The sequence below is a fragment of the Sceloporus occidentalis genome, unplaced genomic scaffold (assembly GCF_023333645.1).
Source record: "Sceloporus occidentalis isolate IW3139 unplaced genomic scaffold, rSceOcc1.0.p SCAF_59, whole genome shotgun sequence".
NCBI lineage: Eukaryota > Metazoa > Chordata > Lepidosauria > Squamata > Phrynosomatidae > Sceloporus > Sceloporus occidentalis.
In genome coordinates this window covers 4,048,126-4,065,250 of record NW_028317039.1, presented here as the reverse complement: position 1 = coordinate 4,065,250, position 17,125 = coordinate 4,048,126, and the positions used below count along the sequence as shown (strand labels likewise).

The 17,125-nt window shown below is 39.6% G+C and overlaps 1 protein-coding gene across 1 annotated transcript; it reads left to right on the top strand.

Moving 5' to 3' along the window:
* Positions 1–2,539: 2,539 nt before the first annotated feature.
* LOC149287571 (islet cell autoantigen 1-like protein) lies at positions 2,540–16,734 on the top strand. The gene is made up of 10 exons (XM_089492765.1): positions 2,540–2,701; positions 5,525–5,597; positions 5,734–5,857; positions 6,230–6,428; positions 6,931–7,056; positions 7,869–7,967; positions 11,824–11,885; positions 12,618–12,667; positions 14,733–14,978; positions 16,619–16,734. Exons 1-10 carry the CDS (start codon positions 2,540–2,542, stop codon positions 16,732–16,734), a joined length of 1,257 nt encoding a protein of 418 aa, XP_089348891.1.
* The last annotated feature ends 391 nt before the right edge of the window (positions 16,735–17,125 follow it).

Here is a 17,125-nt window from a genome sequence, read left to right as displayed (position 1 = left end):
TCTGTCTCTACTTCTTTTTCAGTTAGTGCCATTTTAAAGACCTTGCTTGATCACAAATACTGCTTGATTTGCTTGATCACAAATACTGTATACTGATGTCTAAGGTCTATTCATTCAAACAAATACGGCTGTTTTGGCTGTGGCTACTGCAGGATGATAGTGTCCCACACGTTGCCAAGAGTTGGCCATTTTCTTTAGAATTAGGAATTTTCTAGTCAATATTTACATATCACAGGGTTTATGGTAATTACCACCATGAATAAGCAATAGAAGGTTTTGTGATATGTATTGCCCTAAATGCCTGTATGTAAGATTAACTTTCACTGACACTTTTTGTACCTTTGATTACTATGCTTTAAATCTGGCAAGTTTGATGGTTTGGTCATTGTGATGGAGATTCAACAACATAATGGTTAATCATTTATGCATGAGGGGTGGTGTAAACATGACAGCTGCTGATGGGTATTCAAAGGCTGCTATTGTCCATCCTACTAATACATTTCACCACTGGAATGCTGGATAAAAGAGGTTAGCAAAAAAGATTTCTTGGCACACTTGCTGCATCTCTTTGCAACAAAACAGTACTCTTCTTGACACATGGCATCTTTGAATTGTCTGATTAAGGCCTTGGTTTGGGGGGTGCTGCAATGTGCTTTTTTTATTAATGTCATATAAGCATACCTGGGAACTCTGTATTGTCTTTTACCACTTCTGCTGGGATTCTGTTCCATTTATTTACCACCCGGAAATAGGTGGAGCTTTCAAAGTACCAAGCTGCATCTCCTGCAAGCCTAGGAGCTGGAGGGGGGGGCAGTTTAAAAATGCTACTACAATGCTTTGTTCATGGGGACACAGCTGATCCTGACCACTCCGTGACCCGAGTGGTTGATCTACAGCAGATCTCCTGCACTTCTTTGCACATGATCATTTCTGCAACCAACCACGTGCACAAATATAGTGACATGACTGCATTTGTCTCTTTCCTTTGTCTCTCTCCTTCTCACTGTGATCATGAGCTAGAGAGTACCGAGGCCCAGGAAAAAAATGCATTTTATGTTTATTTTACCCTAAGGGGTTATTTTATATATTTATATATATATATATATATATATATAATTATTTATATTTTTTTTAATATTTTGTAATTAGTTGGGAATTTGTTAGATAGGGTTAGGTCTATGGTTTTATTTCTTAAGAAAAATTGCAAACTAAAATAAATTAAAATGACATAGAGGTATAGTGTGGTTTCCAAATCAGGCAATTAAATAAACAAGTAAACCTGTTTAATAAATGTGTTTTAAAACAAATCCCAAACAAATAATGTTATATAATGTGTGCTCTACAGGCTAAGTTCACACATCAGTGTGTGCTCTACCAGCTCATTCATGAAAATAGACCCAGTAAAATGCATGTATCATTGGAATACCAAAAACCATCACAGTGGAACAATATATTTATTTAACAGTATACCGTTTTCATGTAATTAATAAATTGTCATCATTTGGACTATTCCTTAAATATTTCCAGCACAAATTACCTAGATGTGAGTGGAAGAGTTGTCGACCTTCCTCATGATTAAAAGTAAATTGATGGAAATCTCTTGCATTTAGATTGTTGTGTGCCAGCCATACGGAGCCTATTGCTTACTCCATTTCAATACTCTCCATCAATTCTAGCCCCATTGCTCCTGTTGTTAAATACTGCATCTTCTCTTCTGACGAAGGGGGGCTTATCACCTCTTAAAGTCCTCCCATGATTATTTCTGTTGACTGGCAAACCTGGCTTTATCTATTTGAATGGGACTTTAGCTGTACAAACTTCCATATTAAATCAGTCTGTCTTGAATGCATGAAGACATTCCCGTCAGGTTAGTCACCACATTTGTTGGCATCTCCAGGACGAAAAAAATAAGCAATAAACTGAGGTTGCAATGAGGTTTTCCATCTGAGTATGTAGTTTGGCATCCTTTTCGTAGACAGAGTAAAACAGAGAATTCTCCCTTTTTTTCTTTCGTCATCTTCCTACATGGTAGCTTATGAAAGATGGCTCACAAAGATGGCACAGATGTTCCAACAGATTATGGTGGTGGGGAAATGTTTAATTTTATTCACAATAGAAATCTTTTGTAGGTCACTCATCAGACAATAAGTAATAATTACTGCGTTAAACTATAACTGCATTTCGAAAGAGCAATAATAACTACCAAAGCTGCTTCAGGTGGTTCAACGCGAAAGGATGTAAAGGACACAATTTTTGTTAATAAAGTACATGAGAAAGAGGGAGAAAAGAAAACACAAAAAGTAATCTGGTGTTGTAGCGTAAAATAGCCTTGGTCCTTAAGTGATTAAATTGCATGTGAAAGAGTGTTCCTTTAACAACTGTTGTTTCTGATTCCTATCAGTCTGCTATTTGATGCTGCAATTATTTATTCATTATGTTTACAACAGGTTGGAGAGCAGAAAGTATCATTTAGTTAGTGCAAGTCAGTGAGAAGCAAGAAGCAAATATTATTTCTTAATTTGTTCTGTCCAGTTGCACAATGAACACTGATAGCCGGCAGTGGGTGGGAGAGGACCACTCCATGGTCAGCCGTATGCAGAAAAAATTCTGGAAAACTAAACAGGTTTTGATTAAAGTTACTGGAAAGAAAGAAGATGAACATGTAGTTGCATCAGATGCAGAGCTGGATGCCAAACTAGAGGTAAGGAAGTGCCATTGCTACCATATTTGAAAAAAAACATGATGCATTAGTCTACAAAGGTGCCACTTGGCAAATGTATGTTAAAGACAGAGATGTTCGGGTAAGTTGATTAAAGCATTGTCTGTTGAATATATTTTCTTTACACCTTCACATTATTTGTAATGCTTATTTACACAGTTACATAAGGTGCTATCGTGTATGACATGCTAGCCAAGGATCATGTCCTAGCCCAATACCAACTAGTCTGTTGCTGTGGTCTATTGAGTCTGCTTAATATTGTCACTTAACTTATTGGGCTATACGTTATGCAAGGTCAACACAGCCCTTTCATATTGCATAGGTTAATCAGTGAGTTGAAACAGCAGCTCTCCTTCAAACTGACCTGCAAACTCAAGCTTTAGTGCATACATTTGCATAGTATCTCATATAAGGTTTATTTACTGTAGTCAGAATGTTTGTATTCATGGTTCGTTAAACATGTTGATGTAGCACTTAAACAAGTAATTTGGTAGCAATTATTTAAAGTTCAGAATTGGAAATGGGTATAACAGATGAATTGAAAAGTGAGAATTTTTAATGTACATAGTATTCATTATTAGCTATGCTATATGACCAGATGTAGTATGAGGAAACCCCTCCTAATTGAGTTTAGGTGTTTCAGCCACACCCATTGCTAGTAGGTGCATAAAATCAAGCACATAAGCAGCCATCTCCATACCCAAACACTGGCAGTAGAATGAGTCGTACTGAAGCGCTCAGTGACTTAAAAAGTAGTACTGTCATAGAATGCCACCTTTGCTATGAAATCTCTGCCCTGTTAGATCTTCCCATTGTAAGTAATCTTATTGCGACATGGAAGCATCTAGGAGTAACAGCTCAGCTATGAAGCAGTTGACCACACTCAAGGAGCGAGACTTTATTTGCTGAATGGGAACAAATTGTCACAGACATTCTCCAAAATCTTGTGGAAAGCCTTCCCAGAAGTAGACACTGTTACATATCTCCCCACATTTCAAAATGTGAAAGAAGGAAAAAAAATTTTGTAATCGCTCTAGGGCAACTCACCAATACAAGCAATGCCACTTTACAGTGTCGCCCTTGCATTGCCACTTTTCATTTTTGTCAGCACAGTTGTGGATATTAAAAATAACCAACACATTGAATTGAATTCCCATGAGGCTCACCCAGACATACTACTTCCATGCTGATAAAGCTGCAGATATTAGGTGTGAACTACAATTCACGGTGCCCAGCTAGCTAGGTGTCCACCATAACTATGCATCATGGGAGTTGTAATCCACAACTAACACCTGTCACAATATGTGCTGCTAACTACTGTTCCTATGAGGCACAGCCAGACATACTGTTTCCACAATGCTGGCTGAGCATCATGGGAAGTGCAGTCAACAGTAATGTTGCAGATGTTATCTGTGAACTACAATTCCCATGATTCGCAGCTAGGTGTCCACCATGATTGGAAGAATAGTCCACAGCAGCAGAGATTTTTTTTTTTTTATTGAAAAAAGGCTGTTAGCCTCTCTCCCAGGACCCTTACACACTGCCTTTACACACACCTGCCCATAAACACACATATACACATACATTACCCTTACACACACCTGCCCATAAACACTCATATTATCAGGGATACTGGACAGCAGCGACAGCAGAGGAGCGGAGACCAGTATGCTGGAGAAACAGGCACGGTATTTAGTTGATCCATCCCAAAAACGAAGTCAAGGAGAAGCCAAAAATCGGTACACAGGTGTAGCAGCCGTATAGTCGCCAAGGAGGAACCAGAAGGATAAACGTAGGCAAGCCGGGTCTGGTACACAAAGGGTAGGTAAGTAGAGGAGTCAAGGCAAGCCGGGTCTGGTACACGAATGGTACACTGCTCTTGCACACACAACAGCTTACAAGCACACAAATACCTCCACTGCTCTAACACACACCTGCACAGAAGCCGAGGTCTGAAATGACAGACCTTGCGCTCCCTAATATTGGGCCAGTTAGAGGGGGATTGTGATCTCCCCAACCAGTCCTGCAGCTGCTGATTGGGCGGCTGTGTGTTCCCCCACAGCTGCGCCCGATGTGAGTGCATCGCCTCGCCCTTTCTATGGCACTGGCAAAGCGGAACAGAGATAGGGATAGGCGGGACGTGGGACTGAGTCCCAAAATCGTGACTGTCCTGCCCAAATTGGGACTATTGGGTGGCATGCTGTTATAGCCACAGAAGAAGGACTCCACATTAAGACCCATGCTTTTGGAATGGGATGTCCAACAGGGTCTTGTAGGTTTGATATATATATATAGTGTATTAAACCCTTTATTCAATTTTGAATTCACAAAACCTACAAATGCATTGTGTCGGACAGTGATTGTTACCATTTTTATCGTAATTTGTCACCGGTTTACTATAATCTAATATACTTGGCAAATGGATTTCAATGTATGTCTATTTAATTTTGATTGAATTTGTCGGTTTGTTTTCAGTTGTGCAGATTAATTTATCAACATGAAAGACACTGCTTATAATGTGAACCGGCTTTTATGCTGTGCCTGTTAGAAAATGCAGTGCTTAAAACGTGCACCAAATTTTCTGCTGTGCCATCCTCAAAGATTTATTCCATCCTATGAAATATTTTGACAGGTATTCTTGTTGTAGTTTCTAAACCTGGGCTGGGAATTGTTATAAAACCTAGAGTTTTACAACTGCAAAAATATATCTACAATATACACTTCTCTCATATTATAAACACACATAAAATCGGTTCTTTAAAATGTCTGGTTTTGGTAGATATTAAGCAAAGATTACTTTTACAGGTATTTCATTCAGTTCAGGCAACAGGATCAGAGCTTATCAAAATGATTGATAAATACCAGCATGCACTGAATGGTATGTATAAATAGACATGTTAATTTTATTTATGCTGGAATAGATTCAAGAAAATAGGAATAATAAAAATATACTCATTGGCTGAGAAAGAAGGATTTGTGAAAAGGCTTAAGGTTTTTCTTCATTTTTGCCCCAGCTTTGTCCGAAGAAGAGAATGATTTAGGCCTGCATTTAAAGGTACATGCAGAGCAAAATAGTACAGACGCTGGAAAAATGATGAAAGCCACAGGAAATGCTCTTTGCTCTTCTGCTCGGCAAAGGTATGTTGAACAATAAGGGTGAATATTGAGGATTATAAAATTCATGTTTAAATTACGATTCAACTCCCTCATATTCCTGTTAGTTATGCTGGCAATTTTCTCCACTAAAAAGGGCCGAGCTGGCCCTGCATAAACCATAATTAAATGCATGATAAAATCTCTCTGATTTTACTATACATTATACAGGGAAAGCCAGTCTCTACCTGTAGCAAAAGCGTACTGGGGTTGGCCCATAATGCATAGTGAAGTCAGGGAGTTGAAACAACAGCTCTGCTGTCACATTTGCTTTTAGTGAATAGACCTTTATGTGTAGTTTAGACATCTTAATTAGTAGAAACATTCAGAAACCTGTTTTTCCTTGTCCTCACGCAGGTTGGCAATCTGTACCCCACTATCCCGCTTGCAACAGGAGATGGATACTTTTAGTAGACGGGCAGTCTCTGACACCCTAATAACTATCAATAGAATGGAGACAGCACGGACAGAATATAGAGGAGCCTTGCTGTGGATGAAGGATGTGTCCCAAGAGTTGGACCCTGACACCTATAAACAAATGGAAAAATTCAGGAAGGTATAATGTGTTTATAATCTGGCCAGGAACTGTAGTATAGGTCCCTGTAACAGGGATCACAAAAATACAACAGCCCCAAAGGTTTTTGCACATATGTTTTTTTCCTTATTCTCACTCATTTTACAGCACCTCTGATCCTTGTCAACCTATATATTCACAATTTACCAATCTATTTAAGAACAATATGAATTTTTATTAAGTATTTATGGCCATACCTGGGAACTCTCTGGGTTTGACCCTCCAGGTCGCAGGAGCAGGGTCTTGCCACGACCCGCTCCCCGCCCATTTTCCCTTTAATTAGGGGTTGTTTCCCGCTGACATCAGTGGGACATCAGTGGGCAGTCCTGGCAACGTCCTGCAAGGGAAGGCTCTGGGTAGCCGGAGCTCAGAAGTTCCCAGGTATGTTTATGGCCAACCTCTGAAGCAAAGCAAATAATCAGGCTCTCCAAATGCAGTGTCTCTTGAGATTTTTATTACAGTCGTTCTTGTGTACTATTCACAGGTGCAGATTCAGGTTAGAACCACCAAGAGCTTTTTTGACAAGACAAAGATGGATGTGTGCCAGAAGGTAGATCTCCTTGGCGCCAGTCGATGTAATCTGTTATCGCATTCACTAGCTTCATACCAGGTAAAAACTTACTGGTAGCGCCACTGCACCATAAATTGTGCTATTCACACTATTGTGTTTTGAAGATTATGTATATTTATTTATACTTATGAGGTGTACTGTTTACTTGCTTACATGCAAAACTATGATTGTTTCCACTTTGAAATGCCCATATCTACAAGTTACATATTTCATTCATGCTGTACTGAGTTGTACCAATTTCTCCTTAACTTTTGAGCTTTTTAATTCTGGTTCTCAAGCTTATTTATAGCACTGCAAATGAATGTGGACTTTTTAAACTCTCTATTTTGTATACTATTTTTGGATTGTATAATAACATGGTGCTAAGTAAAAAGCATTTACATGTTCATGCATAATAGTCTAAATAGTGAAAACTGGGAGAGGTAGCAACTTGGAGGAGACCTTTTCTGACTACCCAACGACCGTTGTAAAGTTGCAGAAGGTTGTCGGTGGAAGCTGTAGAATAGCCGACATTATTGTTTCTTTTGGGGGGGGGGTTGGTTTACTCCTAGCCTGAATTGTAAAGACAACATGAAATCAACTATGACCAACTGTTATGCCAGCTACATGTAAAGATTATGTTTCTTGACTTCCAAGCTGAAAGAAAAAATGTGTAGAAACAATTTCCTGCTGACTTAGCTAAAACCTGCAGAACCCAACAGTTGTATTGAACCTGGAAGGGTCCAAGCTGTCATTTGTGATCTCAGTGAATAATCAAGTTAACAGTTTATCGAACCCCAAAGAAATAAGGATCCATGTAAATTTCCTACGGTAAAAGTAGGAGCTAATGTTTCATTATTTCTCTCTAACAGAAAACACTTCTGCACTTCTGGAAAAACACAGCACAACTTATGTCTGAAATACAGGAGGAATTTCAAGCAGTGCTTACATACAGTGTTTTCCAACCAAAGGTTTTGTATTAACATTTTTTCTTATTCTTCTTCATTTTACATCATGCCTATTTCTTTATAGCAAACCCTACTCTTAGCTAGCAGTGGCTCCACCAAAATGCCGAATTTTAGGAAGGCCAAAATCAAAAGGAGAGCGAACCAGAATGAGATTGAATGAGAATTAATGTGGGCACCGGGCAATGAATTTTGTTCCTAAATTAAAAATGCCCTGATTTTTGGCCTAATTGAATGGACAGGGAATTACATTTGTTGCCCGGAAACAAATGGGTCAAAAACATACCGAAAAATTTGTCTGAATCATTTTTGGTCCATTAGTAAGGATGAGGATGTTTTTATTGTGGCAGTCTTGCTTAGTTGCATTCTATGAAGAGATGGGCAACAATATCAGGTTGTTTTTCAGCTAGCGTGATTTATTTTGTTTTTGTGAAAGCATTTCATTCAATTATACATAAAAGGTACCAATTCAAAGGAAGGCTTAATCAGTGTTGCTTTCAACTGAGTTGAAATCCAACTCAAAAGTGGTAAGAGAAATACATCAGTTGTGTTCTAGGTCCATTGTTATTTTTTTTTTTTATTAATGATCATGCGGTGCATTTGAAAGCCACGTATCAGTGTTAGTGAACCAGTTATTAGCTTGTGTGCGTGTCAGTGTATTGTGTTAGCGCGCCAGGGGTGAGCCTAGGATTAGTGGTGCCTGGGAGAGAGATAGTGAGTATGTGAAGTTTATGGTATTAGAGTGAGCATGTGGGTGTGCGTATATGGCATTGGAGTGAGTGGGTGAGCAAGTTTGTGCATCAGTATGTGTGTGTATGTTAGTTATAGAGAGGGCAGAGTCCTGAAGAAATATTGCACCCAGGTGCCACTGACCCTAGGCCAGTAAGATATTTTCATGTATAAAAGGGGTATGGGCTCTTGTGAAGAAAATATAAGATTGCCTCTGCATAAATCAATGGTAGAAGTTTGGGCACCAGTTCTTAAAAAGAACATTACAGAACTTGAAGAGGTCAAGAGACAGGCTACAAAATGAGTAAGAAAACACCTTAGTTATGAAAAAATTATGTTTATTTACACTAGAAAAAAATCTTAGAAGGGCTTTGATATCATTATACAAATACATAGGATGCATATAAATACATATAGAACAGGGTCTCCCATTCAGACTTTAGAATGAATGTTTAGCAAAGAATTATACATGTATACAAGGTATATATAGGTTGCAAGGACCTGATTAGCTATAGCTTGTTGATCCACTGAGAAATTAGATTGATATGTTGGAGTGAAAAAGGAATTCTTCTACTATTTGAGGCATAATTTAATATCACTTCAGTGCCGCCTTCTAGATCAACAGCGGGGTTGAACTTGATGGACTTGTGTTCTTTTTCAACCCTAATAACTATATATATATATATATATATATATATATATATATATATATATATATAATTATACCGTATAGGCCGCACTTTTTCCCCCACTTTAAGTCTTTAAAGTGGGGGTGCGGCCTATATTCGGGGTCTAGCGCCCGACGCCCGGGACATGCAGTTCCGGGCGCCGGGCAGGCAGCAGGGTTAGGATACAGATCCCCAGCAGCGGTGAAGGGGACCTGCATCCTACTCTCCGATGCGCTCAGACAGCCTCCCCTGCCGGCACTTCCCACAGGGGGAGTGCCGGCACGGGAGATTGTCTAAGCGCATCGCACAGACGTTTACCGGCTGCGGCAATGTGCGTAAACAACCTCTGCTGCCGGCACGTCTGCACTACGTGCTTTAACAATCTCCCTTACCGGGAATTCCCACGAGGGGAGTCCCGGCAAGGGAGATTGTTAAAGCACATCGTACAGACGTGCTGGCAGCGGAGGTTGTTTACGCGCATCGCCGCAGCCGGTGAACGTCTGCACGATGCGTTTTACCTCTGCCCCCAAGACTTACCAGAGCAGACTCCCAGGTGTCTTGCGGGGCCGGCGGGGGACATCTACGCAATACGCGTATACAACTTCCGGTGCTGGCACTTCCGCTGAGTGCCGGCACCGGGAGTTGTATACGCGTATTGCGTAGCTGTCCCCCTCCGGCCCCGCAAGACACCCGGGAGTCTGCTCTGGTAAGTGTGGGGGGGGGCAGAGTGGCAGCATATCTCGAGGGGGGTAGGACAGAGTGGCAGCATATCTCGGGGGGGCAGAGTGGCAGCATATCTCGGGGGTGGGGGGGACAGAGTGGCAGCATATCTGTTACAAAACCTTTTCTTTAACCCCTTCGTGACAAAGGCTGATTTTACTTTTTGTACCCTTCGTGACAATGGCCGTTTTAACATTTCTGCGCTGCTCGTGTTTAGCTGTAATTTTCTTCTTTCCCGTTTACTGAACCCACACACATATTATATATATATATATATATATATATATATATATATATTGTTTTTTTAACTCTTTGCATGCACACATTTTACCACCAGAATTTTTTCAAAGTTTGCAGTAGTATTTTTTTGTGTGTATTTTTCCCCCACACACCTACTTTATGTATGAATTTACAGCTCCTGGTTTATGCCGCTGTCACATGACACCCCAATATGTGTTCAGCAACATCTCCTGAGCGCAGTGACAAACCACACATGCATGGGTTTGTCATTTTTTGGGGGAACTAAAAGGCCACATTTGGTACGTGTGCATTTTTCTAATTGGAAATTAGATGTGTGGCCATCCTTCCCCCCGTGTTATTTGGGACATTGTTGAACCCGAACAATTCAATTTACCCCATCAAATCATACATTTTTTAAAAGTAGACACCCCATGGGCATTTAATATGCCAGTATTTTAACTCTTTCCATGCGAGAATTGTTTTAAGCTAATGTGCTAATTTTAGGACTTGCTCACAAAAATATATTTTTTTATATATATATTTTATTTTTTTTGCCTTTTTTTAAAAAAAAATTTAAATGTTTTTTCAACTTGAAGGTTCCCCTGATAGTGACATCAGTGGGAAATTATTTTTACATTTTACTGTTTTTTTTACTATTTTTTTTTTTCTAATTATTATAAATTTTATTTTTTAATTTATTTTTACAAATCACACTGTGATTAGAAAGCTGGGCTCCATTGACTTGCATGGTTGAATGCAGTACCTGTATTCAACCTGCAAGTGGAGCCAGAGTTCTCTAGAGGGTCAGGAGACCGTCTAGCGAACTTTTTCACCTTTATTGTTTTTTTCCCCGGGCCGCCGCCATCTTGCAGATGGCGAAGATCACCAGCAGCTGCGGCTGTGACCGCTCTCCGGAGCGGTCACAGCCCATCCAAAGGTAAGTGTTTGGTGTCGCTGGATGCCTCCTGATCGAGGCATTCCAGCGACACCATTTAAGTTTAGGAGGTGATCGTTGATCGCCTCCTAAACGCTTTTAAAACGGGCGTCCGTCCCGGGGAGGGGCCAGACATGGCCCCTGGTGCCGATCGTGGCGTTGCTGAATGCCTCGAGGTCGAGGCATTACAGCAACGCCGTTTGGGTGCAGAAAGCGAACGTAGATCGCTTTCTGCACCCGTTTAAAGGCGTGCCGGTTCTGGCACGTCATTTGTCATAATCGACTTGTTTTTCCGTGCCGTGCCAGAACCGGCAATTGTCATTAAGGGGTTAAAAAAGCACCAAACTTTTAGGGTGCGGCCTATATCCGAGCCAATACGGTGTGTGTATATATGTTGTGTGCGCCTTTCAATGTACAAGAATTCCATGACATTCTTCAGAGAGACACTGAGGTTTTTAACCTGATGCTGTACTCAACGTGTTGTAGGTAAAGGCAGTCAGAGAGCAGTGGATTACTCATTATGTTAAATATGACAATCTACTGTCTTATATGTATTTGTATTGTTTTCTAGCCTGATACACAGCTATCTGAAGACAAGCCAGCGAGAAAGTGCACAGCAGAGGACAGTGAAACGTAAGTGCACATTAATAGTAAAATAAATGTACGGATTACTTTTCAAGGACCCTTTAAAATGAATCCAGAAAACATTATAGTCAGTGGCCTAGGTTTTAAGGTGTTGGGGCAAATTGACCATTTGGGCAATCAGGCTCCACAGTGGCTTACAGCTCTTGGCGACAGCTGGCGAGAGCATTTGTTCTGTCATGGGTCAGGTTTATGGCAGCTCTCCTAGTAAATAGATTATCAGCTACTGTATTATTACTGTATTTCGCTCAATTTATTATTCAGACCCATGGGTCCTCTTTCTGTTTCCCTGTATTATTGTTTCCTTTCTTACCTTTCCCAGTCTGCCCCACTTTAATATAATTTGTTAGTGACCCATTTTACTGCTTGATATGATCTTCTTTCTTTTCTAAATGTAGTCTATTCTTCTTAATACAGAAGTGCTAATTGGTAATGATTATTATCAATGGTATCTAGACTAAGGGATTAGGGAAATAGAAGGGGAAGACAGAATGTGACAAGTATACTACTACGCTCTACGACAAACACAGAAACATAACTGTTCGACCATCACAAAATAATGGGAGAGCGGATATATGTGGGCTACTGGACACAGGTAACAAAGCGAATACCCAAGTGAACAGGAAAGGTGCTCTACGAGACAGCCATGTAAAAGCGATATGGTTTGATATTTCTCCTACAATTTGCTTAAAAAATGTGATCTGTTTTTTTTATTATTGCCAGGCTACTTAAGTTACAAGGGGAAATGCCTGCAGATCATGGAGCAGAAACAGGTAAATGTAAATTATTTATTCTTAAATACTTTCAGCAGCGTAATTGTCATATTCAACATCAAGTATATCCCCAAAGGTTGTGGCACACAAACTGAGCAGGCTTGTTAGGGCACCATGTCATCCACCAAATTTTACCTCTGCTTGTGTAAGACCATAACAAGCTATTTTCATATTAGTTATATGTCTGACGTAGATCATGCCACCAGCTTATTCCATCACTTGGCACTTGAGGTACGCTCCTGTGTTACTTAGCATATACAATAGACATACAAGCTACAAAGCAAGTAGCACTGAATAATACAATTTATTGTCTTGGATCGAGTTTATACAACCACAAAACAAGGAGCCTAACACTAACCAAAACAAAAAATGAGAATAAAGTAAATCAGGAGTTATACCTTAATATAATAAAGTCATGAATATCCTTGCCTCCAGTTGGACATGAAAGAAGTGAAGTGTCTATGTGCAAGGTTTTTGTGGGGAGGGGGTCTGTCTGTTTTCTGTAGTTTTCATTTAATGAGTAGAGAAAATAGTTTTGTATCACAAATTTATTAGGTGTTCTGGTTGCGTAGTATACTCGGGACCATCTTAACTCGGGGTAAAACGGTGAAAGAGAGCATGCAGTCTTCCCACCTATTATGTAGGGCTTGCTCAGCCCTTCACCATAGAGCAACCTGCTAGTCTTGGCTCCTTATGATCATAGACTCTCCTGTAGACAGTGCCTAGTGAATAGACCCTTAAATGGTATTGAAGATTACTGCTCTCTAACAAACCAATAAATTTTTTTGAGAATTCACTTATGGCACACAAAATGCATATCATTTTAAACCTAAAGAACACAGTAAAAAAAAGTGATACCTTTTAGTGGACAGCATCCATAGACACAAACACAATCTTGACATCAGAGATTCTTAGGTTGTTTACATAATCAAATGGCCCCTGATGTCTATGTGATTTAACATATATATATATTTATGTATGTTGTGTAACTTTAATTGTGTGCCTTTATGTTTATTTTATCCCGGTGCACTCTACCCAGCCTACAATGTTGTTTTTAACATAATGCTATGTCAGCCCTAATGGTCTGTTGTTTGTATTGGAGGCCATAGTGTTGAAGGAAGATTGGCTGTCACTGCTGCATTTTCCCAGCCGTTTTATATTGAATTTCGGTGGTTACCAGACTTTATCTCCTTGTAAAAATATAACAAAAAACAGCAGACATGAGAACACAATAGTGGAAGCACACATTATTAAAAGGAATAAATAAAATAAATAATTAATAAATAAGATAAAATGATTATCCACCCATCACATCCATTGTGGAAATTCAACCTGGAACCATTGTTGCACTTAAGTGGTTAATTGGTATCAGAGAAGCAGGCCATGGAAAATAGAATGTTGTTGAGATTAATTTCAGATTTATAATCCCTGAGAATGTAGAGCACAATTCCAAAAACACCATTCAGCCAGTGACTGTGTCATTTGTACTTGATTATTCATACTTTTTAACCTTTCTAATTTGCAAGAATTTCCCTAACAGTGCTACAAAACCTGAACTCTTCTACTTTGTAGTATAATCCGTGTGTTTTCACAACCCTTGGGTTTAAACATGGTCCGCCCACAGCATGCCTGGGACCCATTCAAGCATTAAAAATATGTTTACCTGATGTGTATAGTTAAAAAAAAGTTCAAGCTTTCCTGCAATACAACTATTTATATCTTAACATATAGGGCACATCACATTGCTAAATATGCTGCTATGAGTGTCATGATGTGATACAGTGATCAATACATGTACGCATTTTCTTAATAAGCAGAAATATTATTTGATTTATATAGTATCATTATACAATTTTTTGGCTCATTGGTTGGATGCATCTAAGGATATAGCTTTGGCACCATTAAAAAATATCTGGTCTGACACTGTATACATTTTACTTGTTGCATTTTAATATGTTATAAAATAGAATGTAATGGTCTACTGCTGATACGGTTGGGGTGGATTTTCTTCCCCATGTTCTTGTTAAAGTGTCTTTGTGTAAGATTTGTTTTCATATCTTCTCAGCGTCAAATGATCTACTCCTGGAATGTACTGTGGGAGAGGATTTTGAAAAGGAGTTTTCTTTTTTGAACTTGCAGCCATTTATGCCTCCTGAGATTGCAAAATATGACCAGGATATCTTTGGAGGGAACGTTGCTAGTCCCTGTTTACAGGAGTCTGACCAACAGACCAAGCAGTCAGAGAGTTTATCAGGATTTCTCCCTTCACAGCTCCTTGACTTAGGCCTTTCATCTGTAGAGGGAATCAAAAGTAAGTATTGTGAAATTATCACTCTAGCTAGTGTGTGTAAGACAGGGCATGACAAATTTGTTGTGAATCTAGGCGCCAGCTAAAAAAGCTAGGAGCCAGGATTTTTTTAAAACTAACAGTTGGTCAGGAGTGATCTGATCATCATCAGCCCATTTACTAAACTCACAGAACTTGACCTTTAAGCACCCTGGACTTTCAGGTCAGTGCTGTGTTTATTTTTTTGATGATTTCTTTTAACTCTTTCAATGCTGATGTTCCATTAGAGCACAGCATTGACTGATATTTAGTCCCCACAAGCTTGTGGGGACAAATGTTAACCCCTGCAATGCCACGAATGTGTCATACACAATTGTGGCATTGAAGGGGTTAACGCTGCACTGTCACTCTCATGGAGCGATCAGGCAGCAGGGGAGGGTTGGGGCTGGTCTCTACACTCATGTGGAGACCGAAGAACCCTCTCCCCCTGTCCCTGAAGCTGCCTCTGCCAGCTGGGACGCAATTGCTGGTCTATAGACCAGCCATTGCAGGGAGGAGTCTCTTTGATGACTCTTGTAGGCTTCCATGCCTACAGGAGTCATTACAGGGCTTGTGGGGGCAGCAGAGCCCCATACAAAATGGGAATTAACACCTAAAATGCCGTGATTGAAGGGGTTAACGCTGCACTGTCGCTCTCAGGGAGCGATCAGGCAGCAGGGGGATGTTGTGTCAGGTCCCCACACTTGTGTAGGGACCCAATCAACACTCAACCCCCTTCCCTGAAGCTGCCTGTGGCAGCTGAAAACGTGATTGCGGGTTTTCCTGCAATCGCGTTTTTAGCCTACAGAATCACTCCGTGACGTGGGGGCATTTTTTAGGGATTTAACAGGCTGACAAACACCAAGGCGAAATGCTCAGTCGCCATGGCGACCTGGCGGCTGGGATTTGTCGAGCCCTGGTGTAAGAAACTATTCTTACCAATATGCTTCTAATTTTTTCCACGTGGACTAGAACGTGTGAATTCATAAATCTGTTAATGCATGTTTTAGTGCCATTTCCTTGTTCTAAAGATAAAGCTACTTCAACCACATGAAAGTTCACATATATTTAGTAAAACAAAGCTTGGTGAAGAACAGTAGTACAAACTTACAGTAACTTTTTATGTTTAGATTGGACATTGCCTTTGAGTGACTTTAATGGCCAGTTCTGTCCTTTCAAGAGCACACCTGACCTACAAGGCAACTGTAAGTCAGGCAATGATAAGAACAAACTGTGATGTATACCTTTTGTCTCTGTGCAGACATTTATGTATAGATAATTGGAAATGGTGCGAGTGCTTAAAAAGAAAGTAATAGTAGGGTAAATAATCACACAACAATTAAATCTTAAAACATATTAACATATTGAGGTCAATATTTTAATAAGCACATTAAAAGCACTCACACCAGTTCCAAATATTTTTTGCAATGGTGGCATTCTTCCCCAAACTACCTAATATATTCAGGAAAGGGTTTATGCAAAAAATAAATTAATGCAGCAGTCTAGTGTTATATATCTCTCTTTCTATATAAACCTGTAGCAACAAACAAATTAAGACAGAAAGAACTTAGTAAGTGTTTTCTTTTTCATGGAACCACATTCATATTTTTTTCTGTCTCTTTCAGACCAAAATGCTGGAAGAAGGGACATGTCAGCGTGGTTAAATATGTTTGCAGATCTTGATCCGTTAGCAAACTTATCAACCACCAGCCGATCAGATGATGACCTTATTAGCGCATAAAAGCAGATTAAACCTGTTGACCTCTCGTATGAAAATGTTTCTGCAGACATTATGACAACATAAGCAAAGGGAATATTTATTTAAGTGACCTGAAAAATGTCAAATATGATGAGACTTTAACATTCATTCTTTTTTACGCGATTTCCTCTAATTTTCCCAATTTCAGATTCCTTTACAGTGCTCAGTGTTTTAAAGATTAACAGTTTTGTCTCGCAAAGTATTTTAATATTTCCAATAAAGTACTTTTTAACTGAAATTATAGTGGAAAAAGATGTTACAAACTTAACTGAATAAAATGTTTACCTCAAACCTCCCATAATGCTTTTCTTGTTGGATCCAGACAGTTTTCTTCTACAGATAGGCTAATGGTGGTATAGAAAAATAGACTTTA

Excerpts from the sequence above, each read along its gene's own strand:
- LOC149287571 (XM_089492765.1), top strand. The coding sequence starts at position 2,540 with ATGAACACTGATAGCCGGCAGTGGGTGGGAGAGGACCACTCCATGGTC. Across the intron at positions 2,702-5,524 it reads AGCTGGATGCCAAACTAGAG|GTATTTCATTCAGTTCAGGC; the intron begins GTAAGGAAGTGC and ends TTACTTTTACAG. Across the intron at positions 6,429-6,930 it reads AAATGGAAAAATTCAGGAAG|GTGCAGATTCAGGTTAGAAC; the intron begins GTATAATGTGTT and ends TACTATTCACAG.